This window comes from Crocodylus porosus, unplaced genomic scaffold (assembly GCF_001723895.1).
Source record: "Crocodylus porosus isolate Cpor-Errol unplaced genomic scaffold, CroPor_comp1, whole genome shotgun sequence".
Classification (NCBI taxonomy): domain Eukaryota; kingdom Metazoa; phylum Chordata; order Crocodylia; family Crocodylidae; genus Crocodylus; species Crocodylus porosus.
This window is the reverse complement of record NW_017728947.1, coordinates 3030753-3057819: the sequence shown is the minus strand read 5'-3', so window position 1 is coordinate 3057819 and position 27067 is coordinate 3030753. Positions and strand designations below refer to the sequence as shown.

Here is a 27067-nt window from a genome sequence, read left to right as displayed (position 1 = left end):
TCCTGCCCTTTGGGCAGGGGGCTGGACTCGATGATCTCCCGAGGTCCCTTCCAGCCCTAATGTCTATGAAATCTATGAAATCTATGATTTGGAACATTTAGTTAGGTAACTATGTTTGAAAATCAAGGTTTGTTTTTATGGAAAGCATTAGCATATCACAAAGAGCAAGTTTTACCATACATTGTTTTCTGTGTGATTTAGTAATGGCTGTTGATGTCCTCAGTGACAGTTCCCCCTTACCACTCCAATATACTAATAATTAACCCAGGGAGAGAGTATTCGGTACATGGCATTTCAGGAAAATAGCAAACATCATATTCTAAAAAGCAACTGGATACCGGTTTATTTTGAGACTATTTTTCTTGTACATTGGAAAAACATGGATGCTTCCTGTCAGAGGAACTGTCTATTCTATTGTTTAGAAATCATCCACTGGAGCAAAATAAACCAGCCTGAGGTTTACCTGTGACAAGTCAAAGTGAAGCATACCAGCTGTGGAGTTGTGTCAGTGTATGAGGGGTTCTTTTCAATAGTATAGTTCTACTGGAATAGGGAGAAAATGAAATATCTGAATAGTCCACCTGGAATAGGTTCAGACTTGTCTTTTAATGGATGGAATTCCACAACAGCCAAAGGTATCTAGTACCAATGACCCTTGGTTATGAATGTCTAGATTAGTTCTAACCCCCCTAACTTTGAGACATTGATCTATATCCATAGATTCATAGATGCTAGGGTCAGAAGGGACCTCAACAGATCATCGAGTCTGACCCCCTGCCTAGGCAGGAAAGAGTGCTGGGGTCAGATGACCCCAGCCAGATGCCTATCCAGCCTTCTCTTAAAGACCCCCAAGGTAGGGGAGAGCATCACCTCCCTTGGAAGCCCATTCAAGATTCTGGCCACCCTTACCAGTCCAGTGTGCCTGTTCTGAGCCATACTTAGGACATACGTACTAGTTTAAGAGTAGGCTACCCACATAGTTAACTGAATGGAGAGGATAATAATGTAGTGTCAAGGACACAGGCACAGGAATAATATCAACATATAGCCTTAATTCAGAAGAATTCTGCTTCAAGGTATTGTTGTACCTGAGGATGACAGGCAGAAAAGACATCACTGTTGATGATGCTGCACTGCTTCTCTGCCCAGGATTTTCTGTAAGGGTTAGTAGAGCATGGATTCTTTACGCATTTGGCATCAGGACAAGAAGAAGATATTTTCCAGCTGTTTCCAAACTCCAGCACATTTCCTACTACAGACTGACTCCTGGTGGTGAAGTCATTGATGTCATTGTCATCATAGTTTCCACATAGGCCACAGACTTGACCCTGAACAAAGAAGAAAATAAAATAATGAGGGAGCACAGAAAGTTTCATCATTTAGCATGCTAGCAGTTTTAGCTATATACTCATATTAAATTCAAACATCAGAAAAAGCGTGTTTCATTTGCTGTGTCACTGATGAGTTATGACATTATCATAGAAGTGAGAAATCCTCTGTTATTGTCTCTTTTGCTTATGTCTTGTTTTGTACAGATATTCAATATACATACATAGATAAGAACCTTGCTAAGCTGTCATGAAATAATTATCAATAGGGGCATATAATCTGCTGCTTGTTCTTTCCTGGGATGCGACTTTTGACAATAATAAATATTAACTGTATTTTGCTTGCAACTCCATGTTCCCATTTCCAGTGTTGTTTCATAGCCTTTCTGTAGATCATGAGCTACAAGAGTAAGCACTACTACAATGAGGTACACTGTCTTCAACACCTGGTTTTGAGACAGTCTTGAAAATACACAATGGTATGTTACAAGAGACTTTCATTTATGTTCTCAGCTTCATTTCTTTCCACACAATTTCCTCATTTGTGAAATATGATAATTGAACCTTTTTATCAGCATGACAGTTGGCAGCAGTCTCATGGCTTTGAGATCCTCACCTTGAAATCAGGACTGAGCTTGATGAAGATGCTGGTTTTCTTATCCCACATAAGGTGCAGTCCATTGACGGTCTCAATCACTAAGTACATTCCCATGTAGTGGACTTTGTATGGCACTTCCTGTCCATCACCCCTCTTTACTGCCTGGAAGTGCTCCTCATTGAGTATCAATTCATAATTCTAACACAGGGAGAAAAATCAAAGAAATTATGATTAAAAATAATCTTAGCAGAAGAAGCACTTGCCCACCACAAACGAATGGAAATGGTTTTACTACACATTTATCTTTAATATCTACTTGCTCTTTAACCAACTAAAATGAAAATGAGCCAATATTTCTTTTTAAAACTAATGAAGTAAATCTGATCTAATTAATAATTCAATCTAAATCTATCTCTGAATTGAGATCTAATGGTTAATGTCAAAGAAGCAAGCAGCAGTTTTTTTTAAATGTATTTTAAATGGTTGAAGTCAATCCAAGCAGGTAGTAGCATCTGTGATTATAGGGGCACTATCATATGGGATATAAACATGTTTTAAAGCACAATAGGCCATATTCCCCACTAATATAATTTTCCTGGAGAGCTGAAGTACTCTCAAGTAGTTTCAAGTACAGTAAAAGTTCCATTAACTGGCATGCTTATAAGGTAAAGTGAAACTGGAAGTGCCCACCGTGGCACTTCTTGTTTTGCCAAGCCCCCACGGCCCAGGGCAAAGCAGCCTGCGCTGCTAAGCCCCCACGGCCTGGGGGCATAACAGGCTGTGCAGGGCCTGCCTCCTTGTCCTGCAGGGCCTGCAGGGCCCATGGGAGGGCTGGTGATGCCTTTGGAGGGGCAGCGACACCCCAGATGTGGTGGGAGACGCGGCAGCCTGAACAGGCAGGGATGCCGGCATATTTTCTTATCTGGCATCCCCCTTTCCCAGGGATGCTGGATAACAGAGCTTTTATTGTACTACAAAGGAGAGCTTTGGGGAAAAAATAAGATTGGAAGTTCTACCAACTATTTTGTTTTGGTTTTGGTTTAAGGTACACTTTACGAATCTTTTTGCTTTGGGAAAAATAATTCTGAATTTGGGGCATTGCAGTAAATGTTCTCGCTTCTTTTGAACCTCAAAATAGAAACACAATAAAACTATTCTTAGTAAATATGCACTATAAACTCTACTGACCCCTAGGAAGACTTTTATAGACTTTGAACAGGTGGTTCCAGTGGTGCCGCAAGGAATGTTCTCGGTGATCACTCGGAAAGTTCCATTGGTTGTGCCAATGTTGCCGCAGTGGTCCTGCGGAGGGAAAGGGAGTTTAAAAGACAGATTATTACCATAGATAGAATAAAGCTTACTTTTTGAGTATTCATACTGAAAAAGAAGCTCAGTACCTGGACCAGTGTGTATTCACAATTTCCATTGAAGCTAAACCGTTTGTCATCAAAGGTGATGTAATGCCCATCTCCATAAACAGCACAGGTACCCAGGCATTGGTGCTTGGTGCAGCTCCACATCCTATTCTTACATTCACTAAGAAGGAAGAGAGATCATTTTAATTCAAAAAAAAAAAAAATGACACACTTGTTAGTCCAGCTGAACTCTGATACTTAGGTATTTCATTCATATGCATCAGTCCCAGTTAAAGCTGAGCTCAGACTGGAATGCCTCCATGTACACAAGGTCTATTCCACAAGCCTGAATATAGCAATATGGATAATACTGCTTGAACACCTCAAACCCAAATATTTCCTGAGTGCTATTCTTTGTTTTGGACATCTGCATTCAAACAGAAGAAAACCTATTTGTCATGACTGCACAAACAAAGTCCCATCTCACGGCTCTACTAACTGGATAGGCATCTTTGGATAGGCAAGTGATGGGATCATGAACAGTGCTGTTCCATGAATACATACCAGGTATTACAGCCCACTTTGATCTTTTCTCCTGGCTTGTACGTAACTTCATTGTGAACACATGGGCATTCTTCCTGAGTAATGCAGCCACCTTTCCCATCTGACACCAGCCCAGAAGGGCACATGCAGCCTGATACACATTGTGTGTTGTACTGTGAAAGCCAAGAGAAAAATATAATTTCAGAATGAACCCAGTGGAGTAGGGGGAAAGACTAAGTTTTCCTAACATGTCTCTGTATTAGGTTTGCTTTAATCTGACTTAAATCAGAAATCTTGACTTGTTAGACAAAGATTTAGTGAATGACCAAACCTGTTAAAAGTAAGCATTTCATATGCCCAGTCTAAATAGGTGTCCTGTGGTTTGTGAAAGCATAAAGAGTACTCTACATAAGATACTAGCCCGTATTAGGTGAGGGAACCTTGGAATTTGCATTGGGTGTTATTGGATGATCTATATGTGAGTAGATGAAAAGTCCAAAAAATAATTTTTACTGTGTTCTTATTTTGATGTATTACATTAGAATCTAATTTATGTAATGTAATACTATCTTGCTAAACAGCAGATTTTCAGTATGGGCAAGTCAGAATCAAATTAATGAACAGTGAATTATTGTAGTGTAAAAGAGTTTGAACAAAAAATAGTTGTCTACAAACCCATCTTTTCCAGGCTTTCCATACTTACGCAGTGCATATCAAGAGTCTGACAGCTTTTCTGACACACAGCCCCAGTGGTTCCTGCGGTGATGTTTTTGCAGTCAAAATAGACCATGGGAGAAATGCAGACTAGGGGAGAGAGTGACATGAGATATGATATATGGCACAGAGTTTGCAGAGCAGTACAAGTGGGGGGCACATCTGAGTTAGAAGTGCTCCAGGTCTGAACATTTCATTTGGCTAGTAAGTGAAAAGGGTCTCAGTGTACTTTTTAAATGATCTATACCTAGTGTAATAAAAAGGAATGCAGTTGCTTTTGTGCAATTAATACCCATTTCTAAGAAGTAATATGATGCTATGACTCTTGATGATCATTATTGTATTACTCTTGTGTTTATTTTTTTGTCTTGTTTTACTGAATGGATTGTATAGAGTGATATTTCATTTAAAAAATAATATATATATATATATATATATAAGCAAATGTTTCCAGACCACTGACTTTCCTGGGGATTTCAGATTTGGTTTTTCAAAGCAAGAAGGGTATGACTGAGAGCAAAGGAAAGCTAAAGAAGAGATTTTACCTGGCTCTGCGGTTTTGGTTCCAATGCAGTTCAACACTCCTTTTACACAAGTGCTGTGAGAAAGGGGAGAGAATTATTTTTTTTTAATTGTGTATATTGAGGCTGATTTTTTTCTTGCTGTGTTTCAGAACTTTCCAAGAGACCATGAAATTCTAAAGCACCACCATGTAGTCAGAAAAGAGTTTATTTTCCACCCAGCTGCTGCTGGATTTCCATATAATTTTGACAATAGATATATAGGAAAAAATATAATGGGACAAGGTCTCTCTATGAGTTTGTTGCTTACTGTAGCCTTTAACCTCTCCCTTTTGGCACATTTATCTATGTTATGGTTGGAAATGACTCAGTACAAGAGAACTGTCTTCTACATGCAATTATTCTAATAAATCTTGAAAAATACACCATCCTTGAAGACTAACAGGGATTCATTGAAGAACATCGTACTGAAATTCAGGCAGGTCTGAGTACAGCCAATTTAAATGAGGCATAGTCTGTTATTAAGAAATTTTATATGAAATACCAGTAGTTTTAGTGTTTTACAAGAAAATCTCTTACCATACATGACCATCTTCATGAATCACTTCCCCAGAGGGCACAAGAGATCCTTTGTAGTAACAGGGACATCTGCTAGCAGGCACACATTTGCCACTTTCATCCATGTAAGTGCCATTTACACAAGTACAGCCATCAACTGGAACAAACTTTATGTTGCATGTGACATCGGGCTCACTTAGAGACTGGCAAGTGGGTTGACAGGAACTGATGACATAGCTGTAACTCAGGGATTTGGGACACATTGTGTATTTGGCTTAAGAGAGAAAAACAAAATGAATTAATAGATTTATTCATTTGGAGTGACATTGTGTGATGATGGAGAGGAAGGAAGAATATGCTGTATAAATAATGGGGGAACAAGGATACTATATAATTTTGTTCTGTGTTGTTTTTTTTCCATGCAAAATGCCAGAATGCTTTAAGAGCTAAATAATGCATAGTTAGCTACAAAAAAGAGGGAGTAGATGGGGAATAAATGAAATGATATATGCAAATGAGTGAGATGACATGCATTCAAATGGGATGTAGAAAGAGGAACAACACAGAAGGCTGGTAGTTAATACCTGATATTTCTAAATGTCCACTGTGAGGTGTGAAGCTTCCTGAAAAAAGGAGGTATTTCTGTTGTTATGGGCTATAGGATAAGTGAAAACTGGTCTTTGGCTTTAAGCCACCCGTTGCTTAAATGTTTTCTATTTTTAAGTGTTCTGTTTAGAATAACTATTTTTATAATCTGCCATATTTATCCCCATGGCAACTAGCAACAAGTGAAACCAGTTAGCTTCAAAGGCTCTGCAGAGAGCGGCAGAGCCACATCATCAACAGTTGTCTCCCTCCTAATTGTAGATGTGCTTTCCTTCTCTTTATAGTCCCTGTCAAAAGATTTAGAATCTGGAGGGGAATTTCCCCTCGAGAGTCTTAAGAAATATTAGGGAAATATTGTTAAGCTTTCACTTCTTAAAACCTTTTCTTCAAAATTTACTGGGAGATTCTTGGATTGCATTGAAATTGCTATAAAATAATCTTTGGTTAACCTTTTGGAACAGGAAGTCAAGCAAAGGGTTTTAGCACTTACAACAGATGTTAGTCCTCCATCCACTCAACAGGACTCCTTTGGCTGCACAAGCTCGCACGTAGGCAGAGAGGGAGGCACACATACAGTCCTCACTTTTTTCACAGTTACAAGTGTCAAACATGCAATTCTAGGAGTGCAGGAAGAAAATCTCATGAATAATACAATCTTCTGCCCAAAGAAATTTTATGTCTACCTTTTGTTTTTATTTATTAGCTTCTTCTTGAGGTATATTCAGTTTTGAGCCATTTCTACTAACCTTTATTTTAACCTACCACCTGTTAAAATTTTTGTTCAGAGAGAATCAATAGAGATGGAGCTGCTTCCAATGAAAGAGGTAAACTAAGGGCCAAAGAGTTTGCTATATGCTTAACAATATCTCATACCCATCTGAATATAAAAATTATTACAGTGATTTTAGTTTAGCAACCAAAACTCCATCTAGAATAAGGATGTGATATGATCATATAAAATCCCTTATGTTTATATTTATAGTTGTTTTATTCGATTTCAGGCAAATAGCAATATTTGTTTAAGAAAGTATTTGAGGGCAATTCCAGAAAATGGAACCAGGACCACAGACTGAAATAGGCAACATATATATAAGCAGAAAAGTGCCCAGGCTGTAAGAGGTGATATACTATAAATGTTAAAATATAGTTTCATGTCACCTCACAAACTGACCTACTAACATTGTTGAACCATCATGGATACAATAACTATGCCATTCCAGATTAAAATATAGGTAAAGCATAACATAGAAGATGTATCTGTGATATTTCTTTCTTGATAGCTGGCTTTAAGGATATGAGTCCCACTGGTTTTAAAGAAAAAAAAAACCTAGCAAAGTACCGTGTGGTAAGAAGTGGGGTTCACAGTAGCGTGGCAAGCAGCAAAAGGTCCTGTACTGTTGGTCAGCATTCCACACCAGTGCAGAGCATACTTTTCTGTGAATAGAGGAAATGACATGAATTCATACTCACACTTTTTGTATTGCATTAGATGTGGAAAGCTTTTGTTCACCTGCCTTTCAGTGAATCATATGCTTTCATAAAACCATTCAGAAATGATGGTTTGGTGACTGCCACTTTTGTTTTGTTACATTTCATAGTTTCATAATTATTAGGAGCTGGAAGGGACCTTACAGATCATCAGGTCCAGCCCCCCTGCACTTGGGCAGGAAAGACTTCTGGGATCTGTGAAAAACAGATCCTTGCCCTGGAATGAATGGAGGATGAACCAATGCCCCACAAACATTTGACTGCTGCACACCTATTCTGCTCTGAATCATCAGCTTGTATGCCATCTCTGAACCTGTAAAGATAGCAGTTTCCTGTTCTTGGACTGTTTCCTTGATTCTCACAGTTGTTTTATTGCTTAACGTCTTAATAACTTCTTTTATAAATTTTTTTTCTAGTTTCAAAAGTACATTTTACCAAGTTTGGACACTTTAATGCTGTTGATTTTTGCTCTTATGTCAAGTGCTTTTTGTCAACAACATTAGAACCACCCCCCAAGACAAATAATTTCAAATTGTTTGTACAATATGTCTTATGACAAAAAAAATCTGTGATGCACATACCATTCTCTACACTGAGGGAGCAAGGGTTTTCAAAGCTATTTTTGATGTCAGTGCAAAAAGGCTTTGTTTTCCAGGTATTAGCAAATGCAGCTGCTGTTCCTTCAACTACGCCACTCATTATTTTGAAGTCATCAAGCTGGGCATTGTTGAAGTTTCCGCAGAGACCTGTTGAAAATGCATTATGAACTTAAAACTTTTACACAAGTCCGAAGAGGATTTGGACAGGTTAGTATTTTTATGTTAAATTAACTTACCACAGGTCTGTCCTTTCAAAGATGGATCCAGTTGCACAAACACTTGCATGAAGGGCATGACTTGGATCCCCATCTGGATACCAAAATTTGTGTGCACGATAACAAAGAAGGATGAAGGTCTAAAGATGGTCACATCAGCTAAAGACAAGAAAAGCAGAACAATTCATTTCCAGATGAGACCAAATGCTATAAAACATTGCTTGATTGGTATGGCTTCTCTTCTTGGGCTTCTTGCTGCAACTGTAGTGAATCTCAGTGAGGACATATACATGAGAAGTTTACTGTGGAGTTGCTTAATTCGCTTCATAGTAAATGTCTTGGCATCTACACAAGGGGTGCTATTAGGATGGAGTAAACTAATTAACTCTGCTGTAGGTTAGTACTTATAAACACAAGTATTATCCTTTGGTGGAATTATTTACTCCACAACACACGTGTAGACACTTGGCTGGAACACAACAGTGCTTTAGTGCAGGTGCTGCCTTCTGGCTAGCCCTGCACTGAAGCACCCTCATTCCCCAGCCAGTGGCCACCCCTGGAGACCACTGTGCTACAAGGACAACAAGCAGGGTCTGGATAGTATAAAAATCTTACTGAATATCATTATGAGGACAGACAGCAAAAACAAATCAACATTGCAATAATGTGGACAGCAGACTGTAATGTCTCATAAATCTTTCTGTAAACTACCACCAGATGGGGCAAGAGGCATCACAGTGACAAATTACTACATGAACATGATAGGGTTTGGAAGTACATGCTACATGACATGCTAGTGACCCACAACATTCTGCTCTTCTGTAGCTTGAAATAATAGAGTGCCACCCACTGACCCTAAACGAGAAACATACCTGTTGAGATGGGCAACTGAGTATAGAAACTGTTTAAAAACACACCACCATCAGGCTTAATCTTAATGATCTGGCAAGGAAGAGAAATAAAGAAGTGTAGAGGAACAATGTGTCACTTAATAATATTACAGGATGATATCCCAGTACATCCTCATGTGTTTCATGGACAGAGGTTATTTCTCCAACTCTCCCCCTTTCATTATCTTGTACATTCTCTACCATAAAATAAATTGTTTTGGAGTCATTCTCATTTCTTTATAGAGCTCTACCATAGGCCAGGCCATCAGGACTTCCACAGACATCAGGGTTCCTTGCACAGGCGACAGTTAGGGGGGTGTGGAGGGGCATGTAGCCACCCTCACAGGGCTGTCCCTTTGCCGACACCACCGATGGCTTCTGTGGGTGCTCACTAGCACCACCCCTGCTGCCAATGCCAGCTTCTGCGGGTGCTTGCCCACCCCGTCCCTGCTGCCACCACTGCCGCTGGCTTCTGTGGGTGCCCCCCCAGTCACCCATGGTTCCTTGTTGGGCCTTATTTTATTTGGATTCAGATTCAGCCTGAATTGGGGACAGCAATTTGATTAGTTGATTCGGATCAGTGTCCCCAATTCAATTTGGCTAAATCCACATCTGAAGATTCGTTGCTGCTTCGGTGAATCAGCGATTCAGCCATAGACACAGCTTTACATTTTTTTTCTACGTACCTCAGGGTACCAGGCACAGCTCGTGAACGCTGCAATGCTGGGGCAGATAGAGAGTCCCATAGGAGCATGGGGGGGGAGGGCCTGGGTGCCCCTCCAGACTCAGGAGGCACCAGTTGCCAAGTCAGGGAGGCATGGGGGCTCTCCCCCCCGCGCACTCCCTGGCAGACCCAGAAGTGGACTGGAAGCGCTTCTGGTTCACTTCTGGGTCTGCTGCCGAGCACGGTGGGGAGTCCCCCACGCTCCTGTGGGACGCTCCATCCAGCCAATCAGTGTAGCATTCATAAGCTATGCCTGGTACCTTGAGGTATGCAGAAAAAACATTTAAAGCTGTGTCTCTGGCCAAATTGCCAAATCTTTCTGAATCTCTCCAAATCGATTTGGAGGCTTCTGATTTGATTTGGAGAGATTGAAGGATCTCCTGATTTGATTCAGATCTGGACATTTGGCCACCAAATTGGGCTGAATCTCTGCCAAATTGAACCAGGGACTGAAGCTTTGCACAGCCCTAATGGTCAATACAGTTATGGGTTTTGTGAGAAGTCAAGAAATTCATGGATTATTCATTCCTTAGCAAAGGAAAGAAACTTTCTTTTGCTTTTTGAATCAAGTATTTTGAACTTACAAAACCTGAATGTACTATTTACCTCATTATTATGACAGATAGATTTATTTTAATTTCATTTACAAAACTAAGATAAATTTGACAGGAATAGAAACCCTAGAGAAGTAGGAGCTAAACTTTTTGGCAGACATGCTACAGATTAAGCCCCACATCCTCCCCAGCTACCACGTTTATTCCCTTTGTCTGCCTGATCTACTGCTCTTCTTTCTGCTTCCTTGCTCTATCTGCCACTGTGCAGACTACCCTCTATCTCATCTGCTGTGTGCCACAAGCGGAGGCTGCCTGTGCCATTTGTGGCATGCATGCTGTAGTTTGGCCATCCCTGCCCTAGAGAAATAAATGACCCACTCATTCTGCCCTGACTTTCTTATGCCCCATATTTGTATACAGTAATCTAATCCAGCAGCATGTTCAGCTCTTGAATGGGACACTTACTGTTTGCCCTTTGTTAGTTATGAGGGCTATCATCTTTAAGCATGTCTCGGTATCTGTCAGGCCGCATTTGCGAAGTTCCCCCAAAATGGTGAAGGTGTCATTTTCACAGTCCTGAAAAAAAAATTCCAGCAACATTAAAGACTGACCACAGGAGATTCTTTCATTAATTAGACCTCTGATAATATTTGGTAGAGGTTGGTTCAAACTCTCCCAAGTTTAGGCCTTCTTGGATCTGTAATGTTGTTTAGCTCACTGTGGAGATGGATTAGTCATGGGTTCTGGATCTGGCTTTAGATCTACTTTGATGGTGTTCAGACTCAGAGTTTTAATTCAAGTTCATTTTTCAAAATTGCTTCCACTCAGTTCTATATCTGACTTTTCTCAACCTGACCTGATTTAAAAGCTAGACAATTATGAAAAAAAAATGTTAAAATGAAATAGGTTGATTCAAATAATGTTTAGTTTCAGTATCTTTATGCTTATTTAAAAAGAATTATTAAAAATATCTGAACTTGAAAGTTTCATTTCATGAATTTCTTTTCTTCTTTTAAATTTACTCATTTTAAATATATATATATTGTTCTGTGTCAGCCCACTTCCCCCCACACTTTTTCAGAACTGTCAGCTAGCCACAAAATCAGTAATTCCATAGCCCTGACTGATAGTATCAAATATTATAACATGGAAAAAATGATGCAACCCTACAAAAGGGTATGAATTGTATCACTGTTATGAAGATAAACCGAACACAGCCTTTAAAAAGTCATAATTTGTTAATGTTTGCATCATTATGGAATCGGAAATACCTCAGTATTTGTTCTGGACATCAGTACTTACAGCATCACAGATAATAGATTGATTTTGCATGAAGTGCAATATATGCTATCTCAGTACAGTGCTCTTCTGCTTCTATTGGAAATCTTGCAGTGTTCTCTTCTACATTATATCAAATGCAGTGAGCTTCTCCAATCTGCATACTCGCAGCCCTTCTAGTCCTACCTCAATAAAACTGTATTAGATTTTGTGACCAAGGATTACTTGGTGGTGCTTACCCTAGAGAGAACATAAGTACAGTCCCCATGGACATTGTAATGCTTTTCATCATATGTGGAGATGTGTGAGCCTCCTACTACTGAACAAGTTCCAGGGCATGGAATGTCTTCACAGCTCCATTTGCCTCCAGTGCAGGTGCTAGAAGAGAAGGGGAGAAGTTAATCAACATCAGTGATACTAGCCTTGAAGAAAGGCATTTATAAACTATTTACACAGTGTTGATTTGCTATATTTTTTTATGATTTCTTCAGAGGAAAAAAAAATGTGCAAATGTGTGTGAATGACCCCTTTTCTTATCTTAGTGTTATGTCTGTGTTGTGTCAGGGTTGATGGTAATCTGATGTAGAATTTAGATCATAGATTGTAGAGGATGGTTTCGATAGGGATGATCGTGCCTCAAGCAGGGGATTAAACTGGATGACCTCTGGAGGTCTCTTCTAGCCCTACTTCTCTATGATTCTGTGAAAATCCAAATACTTCAAAGAAGTAAGCAAAGCGAGATCATTTCAAGTTAGCAGTAAGAAATCTATATATTACAATTCCTTATCCCCAACAACTTGAAATGGTATGCAAAAACATGTTAAATAATAGTGCTAAAAAAAGAGAGGGAAATTCTGTTTCTAAGCTCACACAGGAACTGCAGTAATATCAGTAATATGCACTTCAGGGTTGCTGCTGAGGCTTTCATAACTAATAAACAATGAAACTAGTTCACTCCGTAGGAAAGAGCAGAAAACGAAACAAGTTACCAGGTGTGACATGCGCCTGAATAAGACGTCCCTGGAGCGTAAGTGTTACCATTGTAGGTACAGGAGCACTGCTGAAGGGGAATGCAGCCAGAAGTGGTAATGTCATCAAACACAGTTCCTAATGAATAAAAAAATCAATACATCAAAAAAGGTAATTTACACATACAGATTTTTTTTTTGGCCTTAAATAGAGTGCCACAAATAGTTTTGGAACTAGTTCATTGGCAGCTGTAAATAGGCATAGCTTTGTTGAAGTCAGTAAAGCATGCTAAATTGCATCATGTAAGGATTTGGTCCTGTAAAGTTTAAATTTCCACTTGTCTTACAAGTCCTGTAGGGCAAATAAATGGAATAGTGCTGAGTAGCTGTATAAAAGACACCCCTTTGCCGTAGAACAGTCATGATGTTAGACTGGGAGACTTTCTGAAATTCATTGTTCTAATTCTTCTTTACCACTTTCCAGATGTTGCACATTTATAGGAAATTAACTGTGAAAAGTACCTTTGGGGGAGCTCTAAGGTATGGTAGTGCAGCTAAATGTCTACATGCAAATAGCTGCTGATCTTTTTTGAGATGAGAAGTGGGAGACGATGAAAACTTGCCTGGAGGGCAGAAGCAGCCATCTATACAGTGCTCCTCACAGAGTGTAGACGTTTCAGGGTTACTGCAGGTGTCTATGCAGGGGGAACCACATTCCTGGTAGTGCATATTGAAAATACACGTCTTGGCTGAAATTTTAAAGAAAGATAGATTTCTTAATTCAAATGTAATTACCATTTGCTACATCTTAAAATGTGTATTCATTCCAACCTTCTTTCTAGAAAGGAGGCTACACTAGACCTCAGATCCAAACATCCCTCTAGCTTTGGAAGTTTGATAATCCCAGGTGATATTGTATGGGTTCAAACTGCAGTTCTATCATATAATGCTGAGTTTGTAACTTGAAGCTTGGATTTTTGCCGATACATTAGAAACTGCTTCATAGATCTATGAGATATATACACTGGCCTGCTTGGTTTGCAGTGGCCTCTTTGCAGGAACCCCTTCATTGCTTGTGAAATATGAAAAACATAGGCCCCTAGTAAATGCACATATTTGAATCATGTGGATTTCACTGAAATCTAGTTATCCCCTGGGAATATAACTATGAATCAACATTGATAAATATTGGTCTCCCCACTTCAATGCAGGAGATACTGGTTGCCTCCATAGTCTGTACAACTGTTTAATTCAGAGTATGTCTACACAAAGGCACTCAGGAAAATGAATGTAGATTATTTTATACAGTGGATTAGTTAAACCCACATGACATTGCTGTGTAGACACTCTCAGGCAGCATTAAGGTGCCTTAATTTAATTTCCCATTGAAATAAGCTAGATTGAACTAAGAACACTTTATTTTAGAATGATTGTATCCACACAGGGGTTTCATATGTTGATGACTCCATTAAATGTACACTGTTCATTAATTCAGGTGAACTTTCCTGGCTGTCTGCATGTAGCTACAACTACTGACGTTCTGTGAAAAGCATTACCATACTGAATAACCTTTAATTCCTGTGTGTTCACGTGATGGTGCCTGTAAACCCCACATAGGAAGCCAAAGGAACACTGGGGGAACTAGGGCCAGAGTTTCATGGCTACCCAATCAGGAGGCAGAGGCAGGCCACAGAAGGGTAAAAAGGGAGACCTGGGCAGTGTGCAGAAAACTTTGGGGCTCAAGAGATCTGTGGTTGAGAAAAAGCTTTGGGACTATGAAGGACTTCTGTATATCCTGGCTAGCCCCTGTGATACAGGAAAGAAAGCTTACTTGGGAGATAGGAATGAGGGCTAAAGAGTTAAAGATACGAAGTAGCCAGTTGAAGTCGAGAGGAGAAGTTGACAAGAGTGAGATTTGTTGGAGGACTTAAATTTGGGGCCCTAGGCTAGACGTGGAGTAGGAGTGGGAAGGCATAAGTCCCCCAGCGTCAAGATTCCTTGTACTTTCCAACATGACTTGGGGGTTTACGATAGCTATCTTTCTGAATTTAAGGGACTAATGGACTGGAGCTGGGGAGGATATCCTTAGACCTTCAGTAACCTGGAAAGATGTAGTTTGGGACTGGATTCCAAAACACAGACCCCAGAGATGTGTGGGAAAATATGTCTGATAATTCCTGACAAACTCATAAGATTGCTAAGGCTAACTCCAACTTACGGCACAGTTGTGGAGTTCTCCAGTTCTGAGGTTGCCCACCAGCATGGGCACACTGCCGGGAGTATTCAGCAAAAGTATTACACATGCAGAAGGCATTGTTGGACTGGTCACAGCGGCACAAGTCTTGTACACAAGACTCAATGTACTTGCTAACATCAAGTAGATCATTACACTCTGAAAAGGCAGGGCCAGTCAGTGTTTTCCGGCACATGTGTTCCTAGGGGGCAGAAAATGGTGTTTAATTCACAAGTTCACAAAACAGAGAGGACCACTTAAAGTGTTATTTTTGTTAGGTTTTTTTTCTTAATTAGATTCTGGGCCCATCTACATGAGACGCTATGTCACTGTAGTGATGAGCTATGGTGATGTAGCTTGTCATTAGGGTGACATGGCAGCAGCGGTGACAAACTGTGATGCCGCTGCTACTGCACAGTAGAGTTGGAAACAACCCACGCAGCACTGGGACTGTGCAATACCGGCAGTTACTGCCCAATCATTTAGTACTTGCTAAAAGCTAATACTAAATGACTGCGCAGTAACAACTGTACAGTCAGGCTCATCTGTAGATACATCCTCTTTCTCTCAGCTCTTCACAGTAGAAGGGACAAGCCCTTTTTAAACTACTGAATAAAAAGAAAGTCCCTTACATAATCAATAGTGCAGTTGTCCACAGTGTTTGATGTAGGATCCTCACATTGTTCTGTTGGCCCATCTAGCTTCTGCATATTCCCAAACTGTATGGCAGACAGCTGGATATCTGAAATAAATCAGTTAATAATTTATATATTTTACATGCAATATCTTTCAATCTTGTTCTTCTCTGAGGAATTAATTTCTTGTTTGGCCAAGGAAACTGGTTCTCCTAGAGTCTTTTCACTTAGTTATCACTTCATCCAGAGCTAGATGCTGATTCTATAGTATCAATTTACTTTGAATGGTATCATCCATAAAGGAAAATGCAGAAAATAACTCCCAGTTTGTTACAGAAGGTATGTTGGAAAATGACACATTCTTTCAAAGTTAGATCTTGGATGGTGGATGGAAATGGCCTGTGCAGGTAAGAGTAAAAGATTTTAGACACGAGTTAAATCAGTGAGATTATTGTGAATCAGGAGGTGCAGCTACACGTGATGCTACAGTGACATAGCTTTTTGCTATGGCAATGTAGCATCGGTGGGCACAAACTGTGATGCCGATGCTATGTTGCCATAGTGATGAGCTACCCTGCTATAGTACATTGCTATGGCAACATAGTTGCTAAAAATAACTGTGCACCACCAGGATGGCATAGTAATGGCTGTGACTGAGCCATTATTTAGTACTTCCTAAAGCATGTATTAAATGATGGCGCAATAACAACTGCACTGTGGGGAGCACATGTAGACGGATCCAGTGAGCAGGAAAAAAAGGTGAGGTTGATTAAATTCCCTGAAAGCTTTATGAATGAAAATGATAGGACAAATGAGAAAAAGATGGATGGAGATGCAAGGAGGCCGACAGCCAGCTGCTGGGAGACATAAGCAGGAGATATTAATTTATCACAGTCTGCAGGCTGTGCTGTGCTAGGCTGTGGTGCGGCTGCTTCACCACCACCTCTGTGCTGCTCAGTGGCTGCTCCACACAGCCACTGCTGCTGCACTGGGCAGCGGAGGTGGTGGTGAAGCTGCCACACTGCAGCCTAGAGCGGCACAGGCTTTGGGCATGTGGCTGCACCAAACAGTGCCTGGCAGCAGCGACGGGGTGCTGCTTTCCTCTGTGCTCAGCAGCAGCTTCTGGGGAACAAGCTGGTGCTCAGTGAGGGGGGGAAGTGCCCCCTTCTCCCATGGCTGGTGTCCTGTGCTGCAGCCATTCAGAGCCCACTCAGGGCTGCCTGTGCCTGCTCTCTGTTGCCAACGCTGTCCCGTGGCAGAGGCCCATGTGCTGTATTTTGCCCACCCCGAGTTAGAGGACAAACAGTGGATATGGAGGGATAGATGACAGTGTAGAAAAATATGCGTATTGCAAGTCTGGATTTACAATGTGGAATGGTATTGGACTATGCAGGACGGTGGTATTGCGCTGATGCCTGCATATTAATTATATATTAAAAAATTGTTTCTAGACTTTACAAATCTAGAAGCAGGTTGCTATTAAATGTGACATTCAGGAATGTTTAAGATGGAACTAAACAGAAACTTTCCTGACCAGGAAATTATAATGAACTGTTTTACTACAACTTATCACTAACTTTTTGGTCCTGAGGATATATTTCTATACTTACTCATGCTTGACTATTAGAATTTGGCTCTCATCTAATTGATTATCACATGAAATAAATACACCAGTGGGAGATAGGAGACATACAATTGTTTTTTAACAGGGATAGTACACATACTTCATGTTTTTAAATGGCAATAAGCCAAATAAATATTAATTAAGTTCGTAATTGATCAGGGTATCCTACCTATGCATTAGATATAATTCAAGCCATTAGAGGTTGAAATGTGGTGATTCTCTGAGCAAGGCTGTCAGCAGGATAGAAGAGGAATACTGAAGAGGCTCGACTCAACTGAACATAAGAAATTGTTGATGCAGAGAACGGAGATGCTAGAAATCAACCATCATTCTGCCATTATTTCTAACACTTACTGTTTGAAAAGAACTCATTGTATGTTGGAATGCCATTGAAGTCCCCACACAGCCCACAGGTCTGATTGGCATATTTCTCAGCCACTTCCAGCTGAAATGATGGAGGGAAAGTTGATAAAAGTTAATATACACATTGCAAAATGTATTCAAAATCAGTGAAAGCAGCTGCGCCGGCTGCACCTAAATAGTTTTCATCAGGGCTGTGTAAATGTTTTAGCAAACTAATTCAAGCCTGCCTGATAGGATGAAGACTCAGTTTGGATTTGATTTCTGATTCATAGAATCAAAGCTATTCATACAGACCCAGTTTTCACTGTAATATCTGTATTATATTCAGCCTTTTTCTCTTTATTCTTTCTCCAGAGAGCAAATCAAATCCACTGTGAAATTGAAGTCCTATGAAATTGGGATTCTATTGGAAAATAAAATTTGAGGAGGTAAGTGGCACCTGCTGTAATAACACTAACATGTTAATGATGTAATAGAAATGATTTTTTTCCATCTCATCTCCTTCCCACAAGGAGTATGCCAATAGCTTGCTTCAGTGGTGCATGAATGAAAGTAGAACTTTGGAAAATATTAACAGGGGAGCAGTACCCCCAAAATGATGGAAATGAGTATACCCAAGGATAGGCAAGGATTTGTAGAGTATCTCCATACTGCAGTGCTTAGGGCCACGCATATATACAGCTTCTCTGTTGTGAACATATAACTACTGAATTAGCACATCCATTGGCTGTTTGTATGCACAAATATGAAATCAGAATGCACAAATACACAGTTTGCACTTGCATAAAATCAAGACTTGTGGAAAATTTGACTTTGATTGGACTGTCTATTATTTTATGAATTCTCTGAAGCTTCAGGAATGCAATCTTACCAAGATACTGTCATCCTCATTCCACATGAAAAGCAAGCCCATTTTGGCTCTCACTCTTATATAGATGTTGTTTTTCTCAATCAGGATTCCAGAGTGGCTAGAGGGCAGCTGAACCCTAGGAGAAAAAAAAAACCCTACAGGGTAGGTATTTTCTAACTATGAAAGCATAAAAGGAAAAGCTTGTTTCTGTTACCCTGCATTAATGTGAATTCTCCAAGAAGGAAGGCCTGGGGAAGGAAAAGGTGTGTAAAGAATCAATGAGCCCAAGCCACAAAATAGTTCTGAATCTGAATCCAACCTTTGCCAGAATTCAATGATATTTGATTGAGCTTTTGGTTTGTGTCCATCCATGAAGGGAAAGACTACTATACAACAGATGGTGTTTATAGAATGGCACTGAAAATTTTGGCAAGTTGAGGAAGTAGCTATGTCATGTGTCTAAACTTACCTATTGCCGTCCACAAGAACAGAATCCTTCGTTATTTCAATAATCACACCCTCAAGTTTCATGATGATGTGGCTGATAGTAGGAACATTTCCGATCGAAGTGCGCCTGATCTGGATGTTAAAATCCTCATAAGCTGCATTGCAGTGAGATGAAAAAATATAGTTGCAGAGCCCAGGGAAATGAAAGATGTCCCCATCAAAGGTTTTGAAGTGGAAGTTGCCCCATGTGCTGCACACGCGTTCATTGTGAGCAGGGTTTAAGGCTGTGGATTCAAAATTAACAGTAAGAATTTTCTGCAAACTCCTTTATGTCCTTCATCTCAAACCCTCATTTCTTCAATTAATTTATTCTTTTATTCACCTTCATATGTTATTTTATGTCTACCTAGCTGCTGTGAGCATATACTTTTATTTATTTTTCCATCTGTCTGCTATTGTATTTTTTTATATAAGCACATCCCTGAATAAGACATGCACCTTGCTTTTGAAGGGCAGTACGAAGAAAAAAGAAACATCCTTGAAAATAGGGGCAAGCGGCAGTAAGTAACTGAGTATCAGCAGCAAAGGAACCCAGTGTGCTTGTTGTGCTACTCCCTGAGCACATTTAACCTTAATTTTGTGTCCTTCCTCCTGTCTCCCCCTCTCAGCAGAGCTTTCACAGTAGAAATTGCTATTACCATATTTCTTTGTTTATAACACACACCACAGTTTTCAGCAGCTGATTTTTTTCAGGGAAAAACGTGTATATTGTATTCAAGACAATACAATGTTTTAACCTAGGTTTTCCTTTGACCAGGGCAGATCCAGGGGGGTTGTATTGCACTACCTCTTTGATTCCTGCCCCATCCAAAGTTTAAAGTCAACTTCTTGGGAGGGTAGTAGCATTTCTATTTTATTGCTGAGAGAGTTAATTTACTTTACAGCTCATTATCATCTCCCTCATTCCTGCTAATCTCGCTACTCCATATGTGTTAATGACCCTCTATTTTTGAATTTGCCTTATGTTTCACTATTCAAAATATCTTTCTTTTACAGTTTTGCTGCCTGTTAGCCATTCATGGTAATGTCTCTTTTCTACTTCACAGCCCTGCAGACTACTTCTAGCTTTAGCTAAAAACCTTACTTCAGGTATGGTAACGTTAACTGAGATATAGAAATAGCTTCCAGTGAAGTAGAGGTACTGTCAAGACTCTCAGGAAAGATAGCTTGTGCTTTTTAACTTTTATATAATCTAACAGATTAGTGCGCATTTCAATAGTTACATTTGTTTTTGCTTTTATCTTAAACTTTGAAAGATAAGACTTTGAAACTGAACAATATAGTGCTAGATGCCTAGCATAATAGTAAAGCAACTAGCTTCTCTTAAACTGGAAACAATATGAGTTGTATTTTATATGTGGTGATGTGCCATACTGTATGCATACCCCTTTTCAAAATCCTAAAATCTGCCCATGCTTTTCACCCATGCTTGCCTTTCCCTGTTGTGATTCAGACAAGACATCATATTTTTCTATTTATCTTTGTTCCTTCTCTGCTTATCTGTCCCTCTTCTCATATACCAGTCTCTCTTCCTCTTTATTTTAACTTTTGCATCTGCACCCCATAAAAATAGATGACTTTTTTTAAACACTGTATTTGCTTAACTTACTTGTTATCACTGGGTTTGTCGTCATTGGCTGGATGATGGTCACCTTTCCAGGTGGAGTTGTAGCCTGAAAAGCTACAGGGAAGAAATAAAATAATAAAATAAAGGCTAGCACAAAAGGTCAGAAACTCTGGAAATCCACATTAAATTTTGGATCTATCCACATCACATTTTCTGATGAAGAAGGATAGGAACAGGCAACCCCTGCTTAGTGCTCTTAATTGGTTCCTGAAAAACCAAGTGTTAAGCAAAATGAGTGTTAAGCAAAACCAAAAGTATTCGACTACCCAAGATGGTGACGCAATTGTTTTTAATGGCCCAAGATGGTGACCACAAGTATTATAATGAAACTCGCTGAGCGCTAAATAAAATCAGGTATTAATTTAAAATGAGCATTATTGGGAAAAAGTGCTAAGTGAAATAGCGTTAAGCGGGGTTTCCTGAATTGTAGAAAAATTAGAAAATTAAAAGATCTGATCCAAAGTCCATTAATATCAATGATGGCCTTTCTGACTTCATTGGGCTTTGGATCAGGCAAAAAACTGCCATTAAAATTTAAAGCCAGAATCATATAATATGATTTCTAAATTTGACCCTTTTATGGTAGACCTCTTGTACTGGATATGAAAATTCACAGAGAGTATGGTTATAAGTAAATTAATTTAACAGCAAAATAAAACAGAAGCTGCATTTTAATAGTATTGCTTCTTCTCACAGTGTGAATGAAGGGCTCAATTTCCCCCTTCTATTTTTTCAGTGAAAGGGATGAAATGAAATGCCATGCACATGGCAATAAATCTATTAGGGGAATTCATCTTGAATGGCATCATTCCTGTTCAGGCCCTTTGAAGTTCTTTCGTTTAGACTCCTTGGTAAGATCAGATTACCAACTGGGCAATATTAGTAAAGTACTAGGGCTATGCAAAGCTTCCGTCCCTGATTCGATTTGGCACAGATTCAGCCCAATTTGGTGGCTGAATCTCCAAATCCAAATCGAATCAGAGGACCCTTTAATCTCTCCCCCTGTGCACTCCCCAGTGGACCTGGAAGTGCACTGGAAATGCATCCGGTCCACTGCTGGGTTTGCCACTGAGCACATAGAAGGTGTTCCCCTACTCCAGTGGGATGCATCATGCACCCCAGCATTGCAGCAATCACGAGCCACGCCTGCTACCTCAAGGTGTGTATAAAATACTTTTAAAGCTGTGCCTATGTCCAAATTGCTGATTCTCCAAATCAGCATCAAATCTTCGGATTTGGATTTGGCCGAATTGAATCAGGGACAGTGATCCAAATCAATGAATCAAATCACTGTCCCTGATTTGGGCCAAATCCAAATCAAATAGAACCTACTTTGCACACCCCAATAAAGTACCATTACTTCAAAGTAAGTACTATAAAGTACCATTACTTGGAGTTATGCCAATTTATATCATTGTGGGATCTGATGCATACATTTAGTTCTGTGCTTTTAATACTTTATAGGATATATGTCCAAAAAACACCATCCTTGTTTTCGACCTTTAGCTAATGAGCCTACACTTCAAAGGAGTGTCATTTCTATGTCTTGAGAATCAAATATCATGAATGGCTTTACTGAAATCCTACAGGTACACCCAACTCTGAAATAAATACATGTATACTATACAGAGTATATGCATATGCATAGGTACATCATTTAAAAATGCATATCTTTTTTTTTTGGTCCTTGTTTGTTTGTTGAAGAAGGTTGGGTTTTTTTGGTTACTGTTGATCATTACATGTGTATTGTTGTAAGAAAGAAAATGAGGCCACATATATACAATATAAACTAGCAACATACTGTCTTGTTTCTGCTGAACAGACTCATTTTCTGTGTCTTGGATGCTTTGACTTGGAATCTGCTCTGCTGCAAAGGAATACAAAGAAAAAGGTTAAATATGAAGTCATATATTTAAATTCCTTGGGTAAATCAATCAATCTACAATAATAAAAAATGGCTAGGTGCTCATTCAGGGATGCACAAAAAGGTAGTGACAGCCCACATGGAAATAAAAAGAAATATTTCTATTAATTTTATTGAAATGGCTTTTTGTGCCCTAAAATAAAAGTAAAGGTAATTGTAGAAAGAGATTTTATACTATGTGCAGGTATATGGCCATTGCTAATGGGTCACATTCGTTTCCTTACTGCTTAACTGCTGGAGACAATTATAACAAAAATCCAGAAAATATTAGCGAGGCTTTATTAAAAAAAACACTCATATAGTATTTCAATAATAATACCAAAATACAGCAGAGCTTAATAAAAACCAGGGACTTAGATCCAATGTAGGATTGGACGTTTACAAGTTAAAAAGCACCTTCCTTTTAAGTGTCTGGCCCCTGCAGGGAATCCAGAACCCTGAAATAGGTATCTGGGCTCTTTATACAGTGCCAAGAAAATTAGATGCCGTCTTATGGTGATTCAGAAACTTGTATGCTAAATGGCCCAGAGATTTCTAATAGGAAACACTGAATACAAGAGCAAGTCATAAATCCACCCTTCTGAAGCTTAGGCTGATTCAGGGCTCTAGGAGCACATCCCTGTTAATATAAGATCAACTAACTGAAATTCTCCCCTGAAGGTAGATACCTGCATCTGTTCTTTAGAAGAACAAGCAGGACTTATGGGGACTCTAAGCCACCTGTTCTACCTTCCTAAGCCTAACCATCAGCTGCCCCAGCCACAAGGCTGTAAGTTATGGTGGGTGGGGAGTCCCTCAGTTGTGGAAGTTAAGGTTCATGAGGATAGAAAGAAAAGGCAGACTGAAGCTAAAGCAAAGCAATACTCTGTAGCCTAATGGTTGGGGCACCCAGCTGGCAAGGGTCAGAAGTATAGGGTCTGTTCCCAGCAGCATTTCTGTATTTTACTCTAAACAGTCCTTGAAGCAGGCATCTAAAACTTCTTTAGCGGATCTAGCTCTTAGGCTGTGACCCTGAATGTCCTACAATAGCTAACATTCAGGTACATGGTCCCTCATATGGAACCCAAAATTAAACACCTAGACTTTCCATATGATGCATGGGAAGAGTTATTAGCCTCAGAAAGAGATCAAAAACAGGTTGCTGAGCAGCAGCCACCTGAAATCAGCACTCTGAGCAGGGAGCTACTTGAGCTGGTTAGGGAAAGCGCACAGAAAAGAGGTATGTCTTAAAGCCTACTTCTCCTTGGAGCTTATGTTCTTCCCTTTATTGGGAAGGGCTTCCTTCTTCTTGGAATTCAAGGTGCAGAGCCCTTGCTTAAAAGTAAGTGCCTAAAAATTTGCCTTAAAAATGAGGAGGTCATGTTTTTCTCTTAAAATGCAGCCAAGTACAAGGAGAGTGGCCTCATCACCAGGCAGTAGGCTGCTGATAGGAGAAGTTCTCTTAGCATCTCCTGCAGAAGACGCTCTACTTGTCGTAAAAGGGAGTGAGAGTCCACAAGAGTGGACACAACTTTGTAGTTTAGTGGCTAAAAAACTGTCCTGGAGGCCTGCTTTAGGGTGATGGGAGAGGAAGCTTTAAATGTGCCTGGGCAGAGGAAGGAGCTGAACCTCCATCATTCACATCCTGAGATACCGAACTACTGAGCTGCTGAATAAAAGCGGGCTCTGGGCAAGGGAGGCCATTCCAGTGGTAGGGTTTTTTTTTCTAAGCAGCAGAAGCTGCCACTGTACATTGTATAGAGCCCAATCTGGTAAGCACCCTCTGAGAACACCTGCTGAATCAAACCTGTCCGGCAAGGCAGGCAGGTGAATGTGTAGTTTTTAGGTCCCAGAGGGACTTCATCATAAGTTAGACGCTGAGCTGCCAAGCCCTGACAAGACTGAGGTGCTTAGGGGTGTGCACAGAAGCAGAACTTGAATGTAAAAACCTGAGGGGTCTGTATAGTCTAAACACCCCTAGAGCTGGGGAACTGCTGAGGCTTGGTAACCTGAACTACACCTATGTTCCTTTCTGGTTCTGGGAGTTTATTCTTTCCTCATTTACACCTTTGACTTACCAGTGACCCTCAACAAAGAAGTGACCAAGGGAAAAAATTAACAGTGAATTTCTGTTTTTTTCATGATTCCTTCTATATTGCATTGGACATGAGATACTGATATAATCTGTACTTATCAGAAGGTGAAATCTGAAAATGTCTCTGGATCTCTTTGTGTTCTCAAGGATATCAGTTTACACCTTGAATAACCTCACCAACTGTAGATTTGTTTTCAAATTATACAAAATACTTTAAGTATTTAATCAGCTCTATCATATAAGCAGTCTTTCTAGTGGGGCAGTACATTGCAGAAATATGTTTCCTCTTCATTTTTTCCCAAGGAAAACTCAGCTTCTTTTGTTTATTTAGCACTTGCATTGCTTGTTGTTAAACATTAGGAAATGAAATACCTCTTGGGATCTGCAGCTTACTTTTTGCCAGGTAAGAAATAATGTTCTATGTTGCATTAGCAGGTACTTCTGAACTACTTGTCAAAAGCATATCCTGCTGTCAATCTATGAATGAAACTTCCATTGACGTCTGTGGGAGTTTTGCATAAAAATGAGGATACAGTCCCAGATTTGCATACAAGCACAGCATACTAGGACCTGCTCTTACTTCTGTGAAAACTGGTAACAAAACTGCCATTTGTGTCTGTGGTGGAAGATTATGCCATTACCTTTCAGTCACTCAGAATATGAGACTGACACTTGCTTAACAATAAGATGCAAGAAAAAAGAAGTCTGATGGCCTCAACCTAATCTTTATTTGTCCACATCACAGTGCCCCCTACAATTCATTATAATACAGCAAAAATGAGCTTCTCTGTTCACAGGGGGCCTGGACTTATTAGTAAGTATGTTGCAGAATGATTTTGAAGTGCAGTGATTGAAATGAAAGCTTGCAGACTAGCTGATTCAATGAGTTGCCATTTTAGCCTTTGAGAAAACTAAAATAGCCTGAAATTGCTGCATTTACAATTGTCTGTGATTAAAATATGATAAGTAAAAGAGAAAAGATGTATGGGTGATTTCTGGGGCATTTCTCTGAGTAAGATGTTAAATGTAGTAGCCACCAGGACGCAAGCTGGGGGCAAACCTTGAATTCATGCTACTGCATCCACTGCCTCTCATCATTCTCCCTCTCTTTTAGAGACAAAGGAACAATCATTATGAACAGAAGATGACATATTGAAAGATGATAGTACATAATTAATGGATGGAACTTCTTGCCATAGATTACCATTGAGGCCAAATTCTCAGAAGAATTTAAAACAAGAAACGGACATGTGTATGGATCACAAAAAAATCTCAAATTCCAACAACTGCTGAAAAGCGCACCCCACACATATTTTGAAAAGGATATAAACTGTGATACTTCAGGGTATAAACCAAGCTCAAACCTTTGGCGGGGCATTAGGAAGAAAGTACTTTTTGAGTTTCCCCTTTACTACCTGATTCATGCTGTCTTGAACCTTCCTCTAATGCAGCTGGTACTGGCTACCATCAATGCCAGCATCCTGGACTAGACTGATCACCTGTCTGGCCTACTGCTGTTTTGTGTGTCAACATAAATATAAAATTCAACATCAGTCCTAATACAAAACTCAGTAGGAGTACTTTTTAAAAGGTTTAATTGAGATCACGATTTTCATTGTTTCAGGTGATGGAGAATTATCTTTTTTGATTGGATCTTGAAAGCTGTCTTAATCCAAATACACTTAAATATCTTGGCTTCAGGCAACATGCAATTAAATCAATCCTGTTAATATGCAGGCATTAAGGACTTAATGGACATAGTAAGAATGAAAAAAGCACACAGAAATCTTGTTTAATATTAAGGAAACTGTTTAAAAGGTGACAAAGTAAAATAAGTACAATTGTTTATATTAATAAATCTAATCAACTTCAGACTTCCTTTTTTTCTTTGCAAGCTATAAAATGAAAAGTGAATGGGTTCTTACCTTCTTGCTGGGCAAAACAGACTGTTAACAACAGGGCCCATATTGGCACTTGTATCCCCCTACCAAACCCCATTCTGAAGGGGAGTTTGGTACAAGGATACGTTATCAGAGGTTGGTCAGGAGGACTAGCTCACCTGCACTCTCAGAGTCTTATATAGTAAGGGAGTTTGGCTTTATTCCCAGATTGTTTCACAGGGTCTAAGAAGGTGGAGTCTTGGGCAGATGCACTGGACAAACAGAGGATGCTTTTCCTTTCTCAGCAGCAGGCAATCATGTTTGCATTTAAGGAGGAGTATTGTTTTATTAAGGTTCTGTCCAATGAAGAAATACAAAACAGATGGCAATGAAGAGTAATTCTTCGCCCAC

The 27067-nt window shown here is 39.7% G+C and overlaps 1 protein-coding gene across 1 annotated transcript in view; it reads right to left on the bottom strand.

The window, feature by feature from the left end:
- The window catches only part of LOC109320746 (mucin-5B-like), a 49543-nt gene extending 22740 nt beyond the window's left edge, over positions 1-26803 (bottom strand). Inside the window, exons 1-24 of the mRNA XM_019551005.1 lie at positions 26702-26803; positions 20761-20832; positions 19114-19375; positions 18666-18780; positions 17786-17876; positions 15805-15914; positions 15158-15374; positions 13563-13688; positions 12961-13078; positions 12211-12349; positions 11159-11269; positions 9398-9467; positions 8547-8684; positions 8293-8457; positions 7563-7657; positions 6714-6840; positions 5639-5891; positions 5084-5136; positions 4528-4628; positions 3846-3997; positions 3324-3462; positions 3115-3228; positions 1945-2124; positions 1089-1328 (exon numbers count right to left, since the gene is read on the bottom strand). Coding sequence (XP_019406550.1) covers positions 1089-1328; positions 1945-2124; positions 3115-3228; positions 3324-3462; positions 3846-3997; positions 4528-4628; positions 5084-5136; positions 5639-5891; positions 6714-6840; positions 7563-7657; positions 8293-8457; positions 8547-8684; positions 9398-9467; positions 11159-11269; positions 12211-12349; positions 12961-13078; positions 13563-13688; positions 15158-15374; positions 15805-15914; positions 17786-17876; positions 18666-18780; positions 19114-19375; positions 20761-20832; positions 26702-26774 — 3261 coding nt within the window. The 5' untranslated portion in view covers positions 26775-26803. The remainder of the gene's footprint in view (positions 1-1088; positions 1329-1944; positions 2125-3114; positions 3229-3323; positions 3463-3845; positions 3998-4527; positions 4629-5083; positions 5137-5638; positions 5892-6713; positions 6841-7562; positions 7658-8292; positions 8458-8546; positions 8685-9397; positions 9468-11158; positions 11270-12210; positions 12350-12960; positions 13079-13562; positions 13689-15157; positions 15375-15804; positions 15915-17785; positions 17877-18665; positions 18781-19113; positions 19376-20760; positions 20833-26701) is intronic.
- Positions 26804-27067: the final 264 nt, after the last annotated feature.